The 15568-nt window shown below is 45.3% G+C and overlaps 2 protein-coding genes and 1 long non-coding RNA gene across 5 annotated transcripts; 1 reads left to right on the plus strand and 2 right to left on the minus strand.

Annotated features, from left to right (window-relative positions):
- Positions 1 to 97: 97 nt before the first annotated feature.
- On the minus strand, positions 98 to 5557 carry PEX11B (peroxisomal biogenesis factor 11 beta). Of its 2 annotated transcripts, none has more exons than XM_043576068.1 (4): positions 5443 to 5557; positions 4527 to 4642; positions 3924 to 4125; positions 98 to 1341 (listed from the first exon to the last, which is right to left on the minus strand). In XM_043576068.1, exons 1-4 carry the CDS (start codon positions 5496 to 5498, stop codon positions 936 to 938), a joined length of 780 nt encoding a protein of 259 aa, XP_043432003.1. In that variant the 5' UTR covers positions 5499 to 5557; the 3' UTR covers positions 98 to 935. The 2 variants fall into 2 exon arrangements, with proteins under 2 accessions (XP_043432003.1, XP_043432004.1); XM_043576069.1 differs by lacking the exon at positions 5443 to 5557 and adding an exon at positions 5258 to 5427.
- Positions 5558 to 5966: 409 nt separating this feature from the next.
- Positions 5967 to 11705, plus strand: LOC122481072. The gene is made up of 2 exons (XR_006296744.1): positions 5967 to 6700; positions 10638 to 11705. It is a non-coding gene; the product is annotated as an uncharacterized LOC122481072 (long non-coding RNA).
- A 355-nt stretch (positions 11706 to 12060) lies between these two features.
- RBM8A (RNA binding motif protein 8A) lies at positions 12061 to 13873 on the minus strand. 2 transcript variants are annotated; one of them, XM_043576074.1, is made up of 6 exons: positions 13669 to 13873; positions 13333 to 13392; positions 13130 to 13204; positions 12809 to 12945; positions 12382 to 12518; positions 12061 to 12280 (listed from the first exon to the last, which is right to left on the minus strand). In XM_043576074.1, exons 1-6 carry the CDS (start codon positions 13733 to 13735, stop codon positions 12235 to 12237), a joined length of 522 nt encoding a protein of 173 aa, XP_043432009.1. In that variant the 5' UTR covers positions 13736 to 13873; the 3' UTR covers positions 12061 to 12234. The 2 variants fall into 2 exon arrangements, with proteins under 2 accessions (XP_043432009.1, XP_043432008.1); XM_043576073.1 differs by having other exon boundaries at positions 13130 to 13207; positions 13669 to 13865.
- Between the last annotated feature and the right edge of the window lie 1695 nt (positions 13874 to 15568).

Raw genomic sequence — 15568 nt, forward strand, 5'->3', positions numbered from 1 at the left:
GGTGAGGATGCCAGTGGCTAATCGCACGGAAAACCCAAACCACAGGAACAAGAATTAGAGGCCTCAGACGACAGAACACACAGGACCAGACCAAACATCGATGAGCAAACTGATCTTTAATGTGCTGACCTGAAAGGCCTGCTCTCCATTGTGGGCACAGGCCACAGCTATTTACACAGAATCACTGTACAGTATTTACAGCAAGATGCCAGACACAGCATCATTCTGGATAGGCAAAGAAGGGGTGGGAACAGGCTAGGGAACAAAGCCCTGAAATAAAAGTGTAAGTGGAAATCTGCAGGTGTGAGCAGAGGGAAGGGCCAAGTCATGAGGGAGGCCGGTGAGGTAGACATGAAGGAAGAACCATTGCACCACCTCTGGTGCGTAAGGGGAGAGTCCACTGGGACAAAAGTCTTTAAAATTATGATCTGGTGGCATTTGAAAGGGATAAAATCTGCTACAAGTCACTTTTGTGAGGAAAAAGATGAAGGCAGTTAGAACCTCACAGACCACACCTTCTACCTCCCCTTACCAAAAAAGAGTAATTCTGCTGCTGCTTAAAATGCCCAGGACAGCAAACGGAGGAGGTAAAAAAAAAAAAAAAAAAAAAAAAAAGAAAAAGAAAAAGATGTAGAGACAGAATCTTAAATAGACTCAGAAGAGACAAAGTAAAAGGGGCCAAGAGAGACACAGACATTGCACCGGAGGAGGAAAAAAACAAAAACTCCGGAAGATCTGAACATCAGAATCACCCCGTTGACTTCATAAGTCACCTCTCCTCATCTCACCTTTCCCAAAGCTCCTCTCTCTTACCCCTGAATCCTGGGATTTTCACTTTAACCGAGGAGGAGAATTAGAATGAGACTGGTATACTGGGGACGATCTAAGATTGCATCTTACCAATTCAGATCCCCTCCTTATCTTGTACCAGAATATCAGGGCTTGAGTCTTAGCCAAGGGCAGATTAGGGTAAGAATAGACAAAATGGAGGACACAAGGCCACAAAGCCCCACAATCCCAGGGCCACAGCGCCAGAGGCCTAGTTTGTCCAGTGGAATGAAGAGATCACAGGCATTTCTGACCACATCCAGCAGAAGTGGGGGATGACCTCGAAGGATCCGAGCCAAGAGTAGGACTCGGAGCTGGAGCTTGAGAGCCAGATGAGGCAAGCCTCCTCCTGGAGTCCCTGGACCCCCAGGTCCTGCATTTTCAATTCCTCCTGGGGCTCCTCCTCCAGACCCCTTCAGTCGCCGGCTACAAGCTGAAGACTCTTGTTCCATCAGTAGGCGAATCTCATAGGCATCACGGCTTAAGTTCATGATGAGGGAAAACAGATAGTACCTGGGATACACAGGCAAGAAGAGTCAGTAAGGGCAGACAGTAGCCACTAAGCCCAACAAATAGAACACGTAAACATTTTTTTCCCCCGTAATGCAAAGGGATTATACATTGGGACACCAGCAGTAAGTGCTATTAGCCACTATTAAGAATGTCTTCCCAGCTTTCTGTAACTAATCAGCGTTTATGCGTACCTTAAGATCCTGGCTTAACATCATGAGCATCATCAAACCATCCAAGTTCAACCTCAAATCTCACTTGTCCACTTGGCAAGCCATTAGCACACACACATTTGACATGAACTATAATAATGCAAACGTTTTGAGAGAATGAGCTTCAGTTGTTTCAGAAACTCAGACACATTATAGATCTTTTAAATCCCATCCTTTTGTTAAAAAAAATAAACAAAACAAAAACAAAAACGGAGGCCCAGAGGTGTTCAGCAACTTGCTAAACGTGTTAGATTATCAATTCCTTAAGAACAGTCTATGTCTGGGGCACCTGGCTGGCTCAGTCAGTAGAGCATACAACTCTTGATCTTGGGGTCGTGAGTTTCAGCCCTATGTTGGGCATAGAGATTACTTAGAAAACAAACACCGAACAGTCTGTTTTTGATTTTTAATCCACTATGACAACACTGGTCTATGCTCAATATAATTGCCCTACCTCTAAAACACATCCTGAATCCAACCCCATCTTTCTCCCTTACACGCTACCAGCACAGTCTCAACCATCGGCACCTCTTGCTTGAACTACTACTTTACTCATTTAACTGGTCTCTCCATGGCCACTCTTGCCCCCTGCCCCCAACAATCTAATTTCATCACTCCCCTTCTTAAAACTTTCCATGGTTTCCTTCCTGCCCCATTTAAGATGAACTCTAGACACCTTAGGCAAGCTTTCAGAACTCAACGTCTGACCCTGCCTCTTGAACAACATCTTGAATGTTTCTTGCCCTCAATCACTATGCTCCAACCATATTAGTTTCTTTCTATCTTTTGATCTCATCAAGCTTGTTCCTGTTTTAGGACCCTTATACTGCCTCATCCATCCACCCGGAATATTCTCCCTCCAAAATCTTCACATGGCTAGTGCTTCCTTGCTCTTCAGGCCTGAGCTTAAATGGCACCTTTTCAGAGAGTTCCTCATTCTAAGGTAGCGAGCCTTTTACTCTCTACCACACGACCATAATTTAATTTCCTGCACAGCACCTAACTACTCATATTTTTATTTATTGTCTCTTTATGTTTGTCTCCTCCCATTACCATGTAAGCTCCACTGGAGCAGGGACTCCTTTTATCTTTACCCTTGTACCCTTGTCTAGACTAGTGCCTGGCACATAGTAAGAGCTCCATAAATATTTGTTGAATGAAATGCATAAACATGGCATATAAACTCTTCTAGGGAGTTGCTTTTCCATAACAGTCCAGCCATGCCTTCACTCCCATCCTTCATACACTATAAGCCATGTAATAGCTGTAAATCACTGATAAACATGAGGAGAAAAGCAAGACATAAATGGAGATGGAAAGATGCTAACATTATATAACACAACAAACAGAATCACAGGAAACAAAAATAAAAACAAATACAAATGATGTGTATACAGATAATTTTAATCCCAAATCATATTTCTCTCCACCTTCATTACCCGCCAGCTCCCTAGTGCAAGCCAACATCATCTCTTGGCCATATTAGGACATCTCCTCTTCTGCCCTACTGCAATCCACCTTCCACATTGCAGCAAGACAGATCTTCTTTAAACACAATTTGAATCATGTCACATCCCTGTTCGGAACCCATCGTACTTGGGATAAAATTTAAACAAAACGAAACCGAAGAATCCTACCCTTGCCTAAGAGGCCTTGCACGAATGATCTGGCCCCTGCATACATCTCCAGGTGAAACGTATGCCCGTCACTCGATACTGTTCATCATGCTGGCTTCCTTTCTATTTCTCTAATTCCACAAAATATGTCCTGGTTTAAGGCCTTAGAATATGCTATTTTCTGTTTGAGAAGGTCTTCTCTGCCACTGTTGGCTTTGTCTAACTTGTACTCAGACTTCAAGTCTAAACTAAAACATTACTTTCTCAAAGAGTTCTTCCTTAGCCTTTCAATTGAAATCGGCCCCCCTTGTTATATATATCTCATAACATTCTGTACACTTCCACAAATATTGGGTTTGGTATTTGTCTTAATATGGCTCCCCCCACTAGACTAGGAGCATAAAGAGAGTGGGAACCATATGTATTTGCCTCTTTGCTTTATTCCTTAGCCCATAGGAAGCACCTCCTAAATATTTTTAGAATGAATGAATGAGCAGGCACTGAAAGACATAATCTGTGGAATAGACAGAAGCACAATGAAATCAATATAGTATCTTAGGCATCATCATGGAGGAAAAATCTGCCTTCCATCTGCCTCCATTCACTATCCTCTGATAGTTTAAAATCTAAATGAAGACCGGATGCCAAGTGATTAAGACGTGTATATTCTAGGAAGACCCTGAAAGATCTTTCACAAAAGGCAAGGCAGGCAGTACAGGGAATACAAAAGGTCTTGTAGGATAAAAGGATATCAAACCTGAATGAACGCTGGGCCCACTTCTCTTGATCCACACGGGGAGCTAGTCCAGATTTTCCAGCCCACAGGACATTGTCACAGGCGAAGTACAAAGCTCGATTGAGGTGACTAACAGTGATGCAGAATCTCAGGACAACATCTGATAAGTGCACAGCTCGTTTGGCTGACTCAAGGGCATCTGCTGAGTTACCCAGTCGTAGAACTTGTGGGGATTAGCAAGGAAAAGCAAGGATTTGGAAGTAGAGGCAAAGAGAGAGTGAGGCACAGAGAAAGAGAAAAGAAGGTGAAAATGGAGGAAGTGATAGGAACAACATTTTTTTTTTTTAAGAGGAAAATCAGTTCAAAAAACTTTTTTCTTCAAATTTTCATCAACTCGTGTCCCAGTTTGGTGTTCTCAGACCTGCCCCATTCTCTCCAATCCTTCATTAGCCTCTTACCCCTGTTCTCTGATCTCAATCAGGAGGCCTGCAGAGGATAACTGCAGAGCCAAAGGAGGGGCAAGAATGGGCAGAGGAGGTCAAAAACAGGAAAGAGGGACTGAGGGAGAATAGCTGGGGATGGAGAGAGTGTTGGAGTAATAAAAGCAAAAGCACAGTTACTTACGCTTTCTTCCTAGGCTCAGATGACTCTCCAGTTGTCGAATTTGTTTCTGTAACTCAGGACTGGCCCCATGTTTTTGTAGTGCATGGCCAAGAAGGGAGCAGGCATACTGAGCCGCCCTGGAGGAGAGGCCAGGCAACGTAAGGTAGAGAGACCTCCCTAACCTACCCCTCAAAAAGTCTTCCAAGAGGCAAGTAATGACTTCCCTATTCCCAGTTTGAGACCATTCCCTGTCCTCCTGTATACGCCCGTATCTTACCATTTCTCCTCCAGGGCAGGGGAAGGGAAAAGCTTAAGGATAAAAAGGAGACTAGAAAGGGCTGAGGGACACCACTTGGGGTTGAGAAAATAAGAGGTTTGACCGTGATGAAATCTGAAAGGGACTCTGAAGGCAGCAGGGGATCCATCACAAGCACATCCGTGTGAGAATGTATGTGATACGTAAGGGAGTGGGGGGCAGACGGAGAGCAGATTATTCTTCAGAATAGGTGAACTGGTAGATTTCAAGGCCCTCTAGCTGAATCGAGACCGGAAGACAGGGCGGAGGCAGAGGAGTTCCCGGATAACAGCAGGGTGAGGGGACAAGGGAACGAGAGCCACTCAGCTCTGGGGGCAGAGTCTGGCTCTCCGTCGCGGGGCGAATGCTCCTCACGCCACCACCGCCCAGTGAGTAAAGTGTTGGTCTTATGTGGACATGGCAACCCTTCGCGGCCTCCCCGCTGGCCCACTCGTGCCTCAGTTTCCCCATCCTTCCGGTGAGCAGAAACGAATCATCTCACGGCCCGCTCAGATCTGCTCCTGGCTGTCCGTCCGGGCCCCCGTAGCCCGAGCTGACCTTTTGTGACCCCCGTAGTGTGAACGGACCTCGCCTCACGAGGATCTTCTTCTGCCCCCACCCCCATTCCTATTCGGGCCGCACCTACACAGCCGTTCCCGGGCCTGACTCTGAGCACTGAAGCGAACCCAGGCGTCCATGACAGCGGCAGTCCCGGCTCCGCAGCCCCGCGCCCGCCCCACTTCCCGCCCCTAGTCACGCCTCCTGGACGAGCCAACGGTCGCTCGCGAGGGACAAACATCCTCCGAAAAGAAAGTGAGTGGGGCCGGCCTCGGAAGCGGAATTTCAGAACGGGAAGCGTTTGTCCTGGGCCAACACCTGCCGTGTTTTTGTGTGTGTCTCCGTCAGAGCGTACTTTTACCAGGTGGCCTCTGTTTCCTAAGCACTTCTCAGGCGGCACATTCTTCTTTAAATAATCTGGACTGGGGGCGGGGCTTGCAGGAGTAGGGGCGGGGCGAGAAGGCGCAGATGCCAGGTCGCCTCGGCGGCTGGGATAGGGTTGCCCCTCCCCGGGGATGCTTCCAAAACACCCCCAGCACGCACGCACGCGCACACACACACACACACACACACACACACACGCACGCTGCGGCCAAATCCAGGGCTCTAGAGGCTGAAGAAGTCTATGGGAGTAAAAGCTAGCACCAGATCCCTGCTCCCCGCAGGACCCTGACGGTTGGCCGGTGACCTCCAGAATACAGATGGAGAGTCTCCAGGGACAGAGGCTTTAGTGGACGAAATTCGCACTAACCAGCTAACCCTTCCTAATAAGAAGGGCGAAGACTCAGTGGACGAAGCTAACCTCTTCATACTCACCCTCCATCCCCTCACCCCTTTCCCTTCCAGATCACCATGTCTATAGGCAAGGCACCCCTCGGGGGTTAGCTGCGGAGGAGGTGGTCTGGGCGGGATCAGTAGAGGTGGTGGGATCAGAGCTCCTCACCTTCTCAGCTGCAGCCAAGGTCTGAGTGGGACTGACCACTGTACTGTTTCTTTGGCTGTAGGGAACCTGACCATGCTGTGGTCAGTGACTCGGCCACGACCCAGCCAACTCCATCCTTCCCCTGTGCAACTCTTTGCCCAATTAGCAGCTGCTGACTTGTCACCTTTGTGGCCCCTAGATGCCACTTGGAATATCACTGTTCAATGGCTGGCCGGGGACATTGCGTGTCGGACACTCATGTTCCTGAAACTAATGGCCATGTATGCTGCAGCCTTCCTGCCTGTGGTCATTGGACTCCACCGCCAGGAAGCAGTACTCCACTCGCATGGACCCCGCTCAGCTGGAAGGAAACTTCTGGAGAGAGCCTGAGGACTTAGCTTCCTGCTTGCCTTGCCCCAGGTGAGTGACTTGGGACTCAAGGCTAGACTGAACAAGAATTTGGGTATGCAACATAAACCTTTGGAGTCAAGAGGTGTGCTTGGCCAGCGGTCACCCAATAATCCTTAGAGTGGAGTCTGCTGTTTTGCCAATTAAGATCATTGCATATTGGGGCGCCTGGGTGGCTCACTCGGTTAAGTGCCCAACTTTGGCTCAGGTCATGATCTTGTGGTTTGGCTCAGGTCATGATCTTGTGGTTCGTGAATTCAAGCCCAGCATCAGGCTCTGTGCTGACAGCTCAGAGACTGGAGCCTGCTTTGGACCCTGTGTCTCCGTCTCTCTGTCTCTCCCCTGCTCAACTCTTTCTCAAAAATAAATGAACATTTAAAAAAACCCGATCATTGCATGCTAATCTGTATCTTTGTTAAGAGCCTACTTCTTAAAACCAGTACCTGTATCTATGACTCCTTCTTCAGCTTTGTTTTGCTATGCTTGGCTCCCACCTTTTTGCATCTCCCCAGCTTCACCTTCTTCAGGAGATTATTGCAGAAAACTCTAGGGATTGAAACACATATGGGGGTCTATAAAGAAGACAGTGGGGGCGCCTGGGTGGCTCAGTTGGTTGGGCATCCGACTACGGCTTAGGTCATGCTCTCTCAGTCCATGGGATAGAGCCCTACATCAGGTTCTGTGCTGACAGCTCAGAGCCTGGAGCCTGTTTCAGATTCTGGGTCTCACTCTCTCTCCACCATTACCCGTTTGTACTCTCTCAATCTCTCTCTCAAAAATAAACAAACAGTAACAAAAAAAAAAAAAATTAAAAAAAGAAGACAGTGAAGCCAGGGGCTTTGGGTAAAACTCTGTAGTACATTTACTCATCCATTTAAAAAATTATGTGCATTACTCCTAGGTACACTCAAATGCTCTATCAAGGATTGAGCAGCAGAGTCCTGCCTTCAAGAAACTTAGACTAGTGCAGAAAACAAATTAGTATGCAATTGTAGTACAGTATGCAGTCAAGCATCATGCTAAAGGTAAGCATACGGAGAAGCTAAAGAACAATGAGGGTGTCCGAAACCACTTTTGGACAGTCAGGGAAAGCTTCTCAAAGACATTAAAACTGATTGTTTTTGACTTGTTAAGAGAGGTGTTAAACAAGTTAAATAAAGCAGGGAATGGTGGGGAGGTGGAAGGCAAAGGAATTCAAAGTGGTTGCTGCTAAAGTTGAGGGCTAGAAAATGGGTGAGTAATGAGCCTGGATGGGAAGGAAAGCTCGATTACAAATACTAAGCTTGTACTTTATCCTGAGTGGAGAGGCACTAAGGTAAAATGTGGAGAGTGAAATAATCAGATTTATATTTTTTATTCTAGCTTTATTGTGAAAACTGCAAAGAACGCTAGAAAGAAAACAGAGCATGTGAACTTGGATACAGTTATCAAATCTCAAATATTGACAATGAACTAGAAATCTAGGGGAAAAAAATGAAATATGAAGCAATTCCTTTAAGACCAAAACCTTTAAGACCCCCCTCTGAGGGGAAGGAGTAGAGCAGCCTTTCAGAGACCAGGATTAGGATTATATGTGGAAGGGCTGTGGAATGATAATGTATTACAGAATCAGATTTAAAATCTGATCCCTAAATCCTCAAATATTAGAAATGTAACTACCAAAAGTTAGTCTGACTATAGTTCTAAGATAAAAAATATTGCTTCCAACAATATGTTGCAACAGGACCTCTGCTACCCAGAGCTTTAAAAAGCAGCATTGTTGCCTCAGTGTAAAAGTTGTTAGTTTTTTATATGAAACAAATTTTCGATGTGGACTGGGAGTTAGAAGGCTGTTTTTTTTTTTTTTTTTTAAGGTTTATTTATTTTGAGAGATAAAGACAGAAGCAGGGAAGGGGCAGAGAGAGAGAGAGAGAGAGAGAGAGAAAATCCCAAGCAGGCTCTGCATTGTCTGGGCAGAGTAAGGTGCAGGGCTCAATCCTAGGAACCATGAGATCATGACCTGAGCCGAAACCAAGAGTCAGATGCTTAACCAACTGAGCCTCCCAGGCACCCCTAGAAGCCTGTTGTTGTTTTTTTTTATTGCATTGTTTTGTTTCTTCTGAGTCTAGGCTCTACTACTAGCTATATCACTTTGTCTAAGTCACTTGAAACCAATGGGCCACAAGATATTAAATAGGAGTTTCATCCTTTGTAACAGACATTCTGACAATCGCAGTCCCCATTTGGTTCAACGGCAAACTGATTAACATTATGATACATGTGCAAAAGGTGGTATTTTTGGTTCCAAGTTAGTATCCTCTTGTATAAATTCTGCATTGCCCACATATTGTATTTATTTATGTATTTATTTAAAAGTAGGGTTTTTTTTTGTTTTTTTTTTCAATGTTTATTTATTTTTGGGACAGAGAGAGACAGAGCATGAACGGGGGAGGGGCAGAGAGAGAGGAAGACACAGAATCGGAAACAGGCTCCAGGCTCTGAGCCATCAGCCCAGAGCCGGACGCAGGGCTCTAACTCACGGACCACGAGATCGTGACCTGGCTGAAGTCGGACGCTTAACCGACTGTGCCACCCAGGCGCCCCTAAAAGTAGGGGTTTTTTTTTTAATGTTTATTTAGTTTTGAGAGAGAAAGAGACAGAGTGTGAGTGGGGGAGGGGCAGAGAGCAGAAAAACAGAATCTGAAGCAGGCTCCAGGCTCTGAGCTGTCAGGATGGAGCCTAACATGGGGCTCAAACCCACGAACTGTGAGATCATGACCTGAGCCGAAATCAGACGCTCAACCGACTGAGCCACCGAGGTGCTCCCCCCACCCCCCACAATATGTTGTATTTAAAGTATCAGTCCTGCCTTCAAGGACTAATATGTCTGTAAAAAAAAAAAAAAAAAAAAAAAAAGTGGGTCAAGGGAGTACTGGAGTAGTTAGAAATTATCTTTGTAGGCTCAAGTTTCCACAAGTTGAAAGGAAGGTTTCTATAGTAGGTGGTAAATTGCATATAAAATACGGGAAAGGAAAAACAGACCTAGGACTATGGACCAAACTTCGTACAGGAGGCTTGCCTATTTTTAAACCCCTTTTCACAATTTGCTAGGCATGATACAAAACAAAACAAACCAAGCAAACAAAAAAAACCCAGAAATATATGGACTCAAGACAGGGAAAGAGGAAAGACCACTCCCCTAACTAGCTCGGAGGAGCTGATCAAAACCCAAAGCCATTCATAAAATTGTCTATGGCTGATACTATTCATCTTTCCTAAAAGTCCCTCATGCCTGCTGAAATCACTTTCCCAAATGCCTTAGACCCAGGAATCTGACACCCACTGAGCTTGCTTTATCAAACAGTGACTCAATCTGCCTTACCTGAACCAAGGTACTAATCCTGAAGCTCTAAACTGAAAAATACTCTTTATGGATTAAAATAAAAACCTCAGCAATTTATCAAAAAGGGGGAAGGGCAGCCAATAGCATTTGGAAGAATGTTACATTTTATTACTTAGCATTGTTTCACTGTTAATAGTTATTGTACATAACACTATTACTGAAGGTCATTTTTCACCTAGTGGCTGCAAAATGGCCTGAAATTTTAGCAGCACCCATTTTATACAAAATTTCTTTTTCCACAGAATTGATTAGACACATCAGAAAAATCATTTCAGCTAAAAATGTTGATGTGGTAGAAATACCCTTTTACAAAGTGCAACATTAGGATAGTACTCAAGAAGGCAAGATTCTTTAAGTCCCAGGATTTAACGAACTGACTGATGAGCTCCACAGCTGAAAGGAATGATATTTTCAAGATTCTAACCTTTTAAATATGGCACTACGGATGAACCAGTACTCAGCACTGCACAGCTCTGCATAGAACGAAGGATGCTGGGAAGACAGTATGACTGGTGGTGGGAAGGGGGAAGGAGGACCAGTTCTAATAGTCCTCAAACTCCACTCCAGCTGTTCCTGTTCCACACCGTCCACCAAGCTGGCCCAGTCTCCTTCATCCAGTGTGTCACCAAAGGCAGTTTCAAGGCTCGATGGCAAGAGACCACCGATAACCTCTTCACCTTCTGTTGCCTCTTTCTGCTGCCATGGACTGCCATGAACGTCTGCTATACCTGCACCGTCTTCAGTGGGTCCAGTTCCCGATGAGGAAGGGGGACCACGGTGAGACTCCAATCCCCGGGCCCTAATCCATACCTTAAAACTATGGCCTCTAGCCTTACTTACTGATCTGATAGCTGTGACCAACAAAAGTAACTTCATAACCATATCTCTAGCACCTGATGCTGCAAGTATTTGCCAAATGCCTTCAACTCTAACAACCTTCTAGCTATCCTCTGGGGTTGAGTTAGCTGGGTACGGAGTAAGGAGAAAGATGATCAGTATTCTCCTTTAGTCTTGGATACCATCAAGTCTTCAAGAAGACTTAGTAGCTTCATGTAACACAGCACCTCAATCAAAACCTTTTCTCCAGCATGTCTGCCATAATCCTTGGGGTGGGGGGACAGGAGGGAAGCATACAGTCCCAGTTTGGGAAGGGAAGAGGGTTTACAGCATTACCTATTTGCCATATTTTCTTCCTTGTATTGGGAGAGCTCCAGCTCACGATCTCTGCCACTCATCCATTCACCCTACACTCAACTCAGAAGCTGAGGGGTTCTGAAATTGCATGTATTTTCTAAATTCCCAACCCCTGCCGGTGAATTTGCCCTCTGCTACTCCTTAGACAATTGTTCCCATGTTCGTCTGCGGGCCCTGGGACTGGCCCTAGTTGTCTTGCTGACGTTTGTCCTCTGTTGGGACACCTTATTACCTGCTAGAACTGTGGTACTGGTTCTCCCCCATCATGCTAACTGAAGTCCCTCCCAGCCTCAGCCACATCCTTTTCCTTTTTGGCCTCTTCAGTGTTCCTCTGGATCCTCTCCTCTATGGAGCCTTTACCCTTGGCTGCTGAAGGCACCAAGAACACAGTAGAGACTCCTCCAGGGAAAAAGGCTCTGAGAGAATGCCCCAACAGGAGATTCAAGCCCTTAGACAGCTGGAAGTACAAACAAATGTGGCAGCAAGGACAGAAGAAACAAAAGAGACATTCCTGTAACATCCATCTGCCCAGGACAGAGTATACAGAAACAGAACAATTATTCTTTAATATCACAAGAACACCTCACTTCTGCCCGTGCTCTCTTAGCTTCCAAGAAAAAGAAATACCGAGCAGTGTTCTCTACTTTGACCCTAGCTGAAACTTGAAGACTATATCTAATGTAAAAAATCACACAGAATCAAGTCCCTAGAGGTACCTCCACAGTGACCCATACTGCCTTACCGTAAATAGTTCTTCAGAGCTTGCAATGTTAGAACAGAAAAGTAATTTTAAATGTACAAAACAAAAATGGGACATTTATTCATAACTCAAAAAAAAACCCACAACCCACTAAGCAAGTAGAGTGAGAGTTAAATATAAACACGGGGAGTTCCACCCCAACCCTACTTCTCCAAGGCTGTATGGTCACAAGGAATCTCTGGAGAGAACATCTGGACAAGAGAGGACCAGTCAGCGTCGCCTCCGGTCTGGACTCCTGCTGCGTCTTCGGCCACCTCTAGGGAAAAGGAAGAGTCCATCAGAGGAACATAATTCTATGTCCTTATTCTGTTTTGCTCATGTTCCCTTCACCAAGATAGTTTGCCCTCTCCACTTTACCTCCTCTTGCCCTTGGGTGGACCCCGAACAAAACACCAGTCCACACTGATTGGCTGTCCCATCAGATCCTGGCCATTGAGTCCCTCCATAGCAGCCTGGGCCTCCTTGTATGTTTCATACTCAACTAGAGTATACCCCTAGGACAAGTGAAAAAACAGAGATCAAAACCTTCATATTCCACCATATACCACTATTTCACTCCTCAAATCTAGGCTCATACTCAAATAGAAAAATATGTAAACTTTAAACAATGAATGTACACCATATAACTGTACTGTACAAAATGTCTGTTTCTATCTGTCTCTTTTCTGTGTCTAACAAAATCAATTGCCAACCTCATTTTATTTCTTGGCCAATCACAATGGACAACTACCAATGCTGTCAAAGGTTATGGGGGAAGAGAACAATAGATTGTTATTTAGGATACCTTCAGGTATCCTGTACGCCGGTCCAAGTTGAGGTGGATGTTTTTTATTTCTCCATACTCTGCAAATTTGTCATGGATGTCTTCTTCAGTGGCTTCCTCGTGTACTCCAGTGACAAACAGAATCCAGCCTTCAACAGCTGTTGGGGAAGGGAGGGAGAATGAGCACACCAGAGAAAAACTTCAAGCAAGATCACAACAGTGGAGTGAGTGCGGGTTTCAGAGATTGGTTAAGCTATCTCTGACTCCATTCCTACTTGGTTTTATTTCACTGGTCCATAATTCACTACAAACACAGAGCCCTACTGGCTACATTTCACTTACAGCGCTGTGGTCCGGGTTCATCACCATCCTGCTCCACGCTGTCATAATCCTCACGCATCCGCGCTCGAGACCCTTCTTCTATAAAGAACATACAGGAGATCACCGGAAATCTCTTCTCCCACTGTTCCCCATGAGTCCGAATGGGGACCCCGAAACTCGTAGCTGTCGCCACTCTAAACCCATTTTCCCGGCACAACACTCACCGGAGCCAAAGCCGCGGCCCTTCCGTTTCTTCGCCTTTTCTTTCAGTTTGTGGATGCTCTCTGGAGCCCCAGAAGTGAAAGAATGAATAACAAAGATAACAGTTACTTATAACAATAGTCTGTCTCCGAAAACATCATCTGAAGGCAGTCCCACCACCTCCAGTCCCATTCCCTTCCCGGTCCCTCCCCCATTCCTCCCGAAGGGGGCGCAGTCTCTAATCCAACCGAAACCTGGTTCCCCGACTCCCATCCTCCCTGCCGGGCAGGAATTGTTTTCCTATTACATCCTTCTCTCGCACCTTCCCCGCTTCCCGCAGCAGCCTCCACTGTCCTCACCGTCCCCATCCTCATCCATGGCGAAATCCTCGCCCCCGGCCTCATGAAGATCCAGCACGTCCGCCATCTTGCCTCCCTTCTTACTCTCGTCCGTGCCGCTCAGGCACTAGGCACCTCGGGAAACTGTCGCGGAGGGGCAAGGTCGCTAGTCAAGTTGACCAATCAAAAGCTAAGTCTAAGTCCCGCCCCCGGCGCAGCGAAAATACGCAATGGAGGCGGGCCTTGTTCGGGAAGATGCCGGAAGTGCTCCTGTAGCCATCTTGAGCAAGTGGTCAGCTGAACAGAGTGGCACTGTGAGGGACAAGGTAACGGGTGGCTGCAGGCAGTGCCTTATTAAGTAGGGCAGCCGAGGAGAAATACTACTGCCAGCGAAGCACAGCCGAATTTCTTTATTAGAGGCTTGTGTACCGTCTCCTTGGACTCCGTACCAAATGGAAGTTTGAAGAACGTTTTTTCTCTCAAAACTTCTAGACCTGTATCCTGCTCTGAAGAGCAGCTGGATCTGTGATGGAAACATTTTAAAAATAGTTCAGTCCATAATGCTGGGTACTGAAGCTGTTTCTGGCTCGTACTGCAGCACCGAATTTCTCTTAACACTAACAGACCTGGTTGTCCGGGAACTAGCATTGGTGACGGGTGTCAACTTCTTAAAATTTTTTTTGTTGTTATAATTTTTTTAAGATAAACTCTCAAACTCTTCCCACCACCTCTGGGGATTAAAAAAAACAAAACAAAATCATGGCTTTAAACAAAATGAGAGCTTTCACCTCTTTGGGAATGGTGCGTGTATTTCATGTTTAAAAACCTAGGCGTTGAGGCAAAACCCATATTGCCCCCAAATTCTGGAATCCTGATGTAAACCTTTAACAACTGTGGACTGCAGATTCATTTATTTATTAATTTTTTAATCAAGCCATTATGTGACTTTAATATTAGAGAAAGTGTGGGCAATACAAGGCAAAATAATCTCATTATCAACAATCACTTTATAACTACATTATGAAAGTGATAATTGCTACGACAAAGTGTAATGGCAGTACAAAGAAAGTTTCTAATAGGACTGGGAGTAAGAAGGGCTTCCATTTGAACTGGGCCTTTAAGGCTGGTTAGTTTTCCAGGCCACGCAGCTGTACTGAGAATAGGAGACACTAATCCATTCTCCACAGTAGGTAGTGTGATCCTTGAAAAAATCAGCTGGTCATATCCCTAACAAAACCCTTCCTTGACTTTTTCACTTGGGAATAAAATTTGAACCGCCTACTCTGCCTATTTACAACGACCTCCATTACCATTCTGCCTTCTTATTAAGCTCTCCCTACATTTTCCCTCAATTGTGCTGTCTCTTTCCCACCTCAGGACTTTTGCAACTTTCTGTTCCTGATGCTCTTATTCCAGGTCTTCACATGGCTCATTCAACTTCATCCTTTAGGTCTCCCTAAAATACTACTTTCTCTACTTTCCTGTCCTTCACTCTTGTTTATGTCCTTCACAGAACTAGCTTACTACCTTGTTTACTTTCTGACTCGTTTATTGTCTGAATTCCCATTAGAGTGTAATCCTTATGGCAGAGACCCTTAATTACAACGATATCCCCAAGTTTAGACCAGTGTCTAGCTCACAGTAGACATTTGATACATGCTTATTGAACAAATATCAGAATGGCAAGAAATTGTTTGCCTGATGCTGTGTGGCTAGGAAATAAAGCTAGAAGTACAGGTTAGGGCCAAAATGTATGCCATGCTAAGGATATTGAGATTTTATCCCGTAGGCAAGAATTTCTGTACTTCAAGTATTTGAGTGTTCATGATTTTTCACAACTGTAAATAGCCCCCATGCTGTTTCTTGATTAGTGTTTCTCCTTATGTAGACTGACTTTTTAATTAAACAAATTTGCACTAAA

The sequence above is a fragment of the Prionailurus bengalensis genome, chromosome C1, assembly GCF_016509475.1.
Source record: "Prionailurus bengalensis isolate Pbe53 chromosome C1, Fcat_Pben_1.1_paternal_pri, whole genome shotgun sequence".
NCBI lineage: Eukaryota > Metazoa > Chordata > Mammalia > Carnivora > Felidae > Prionailurus > Prionailurus bengalensis.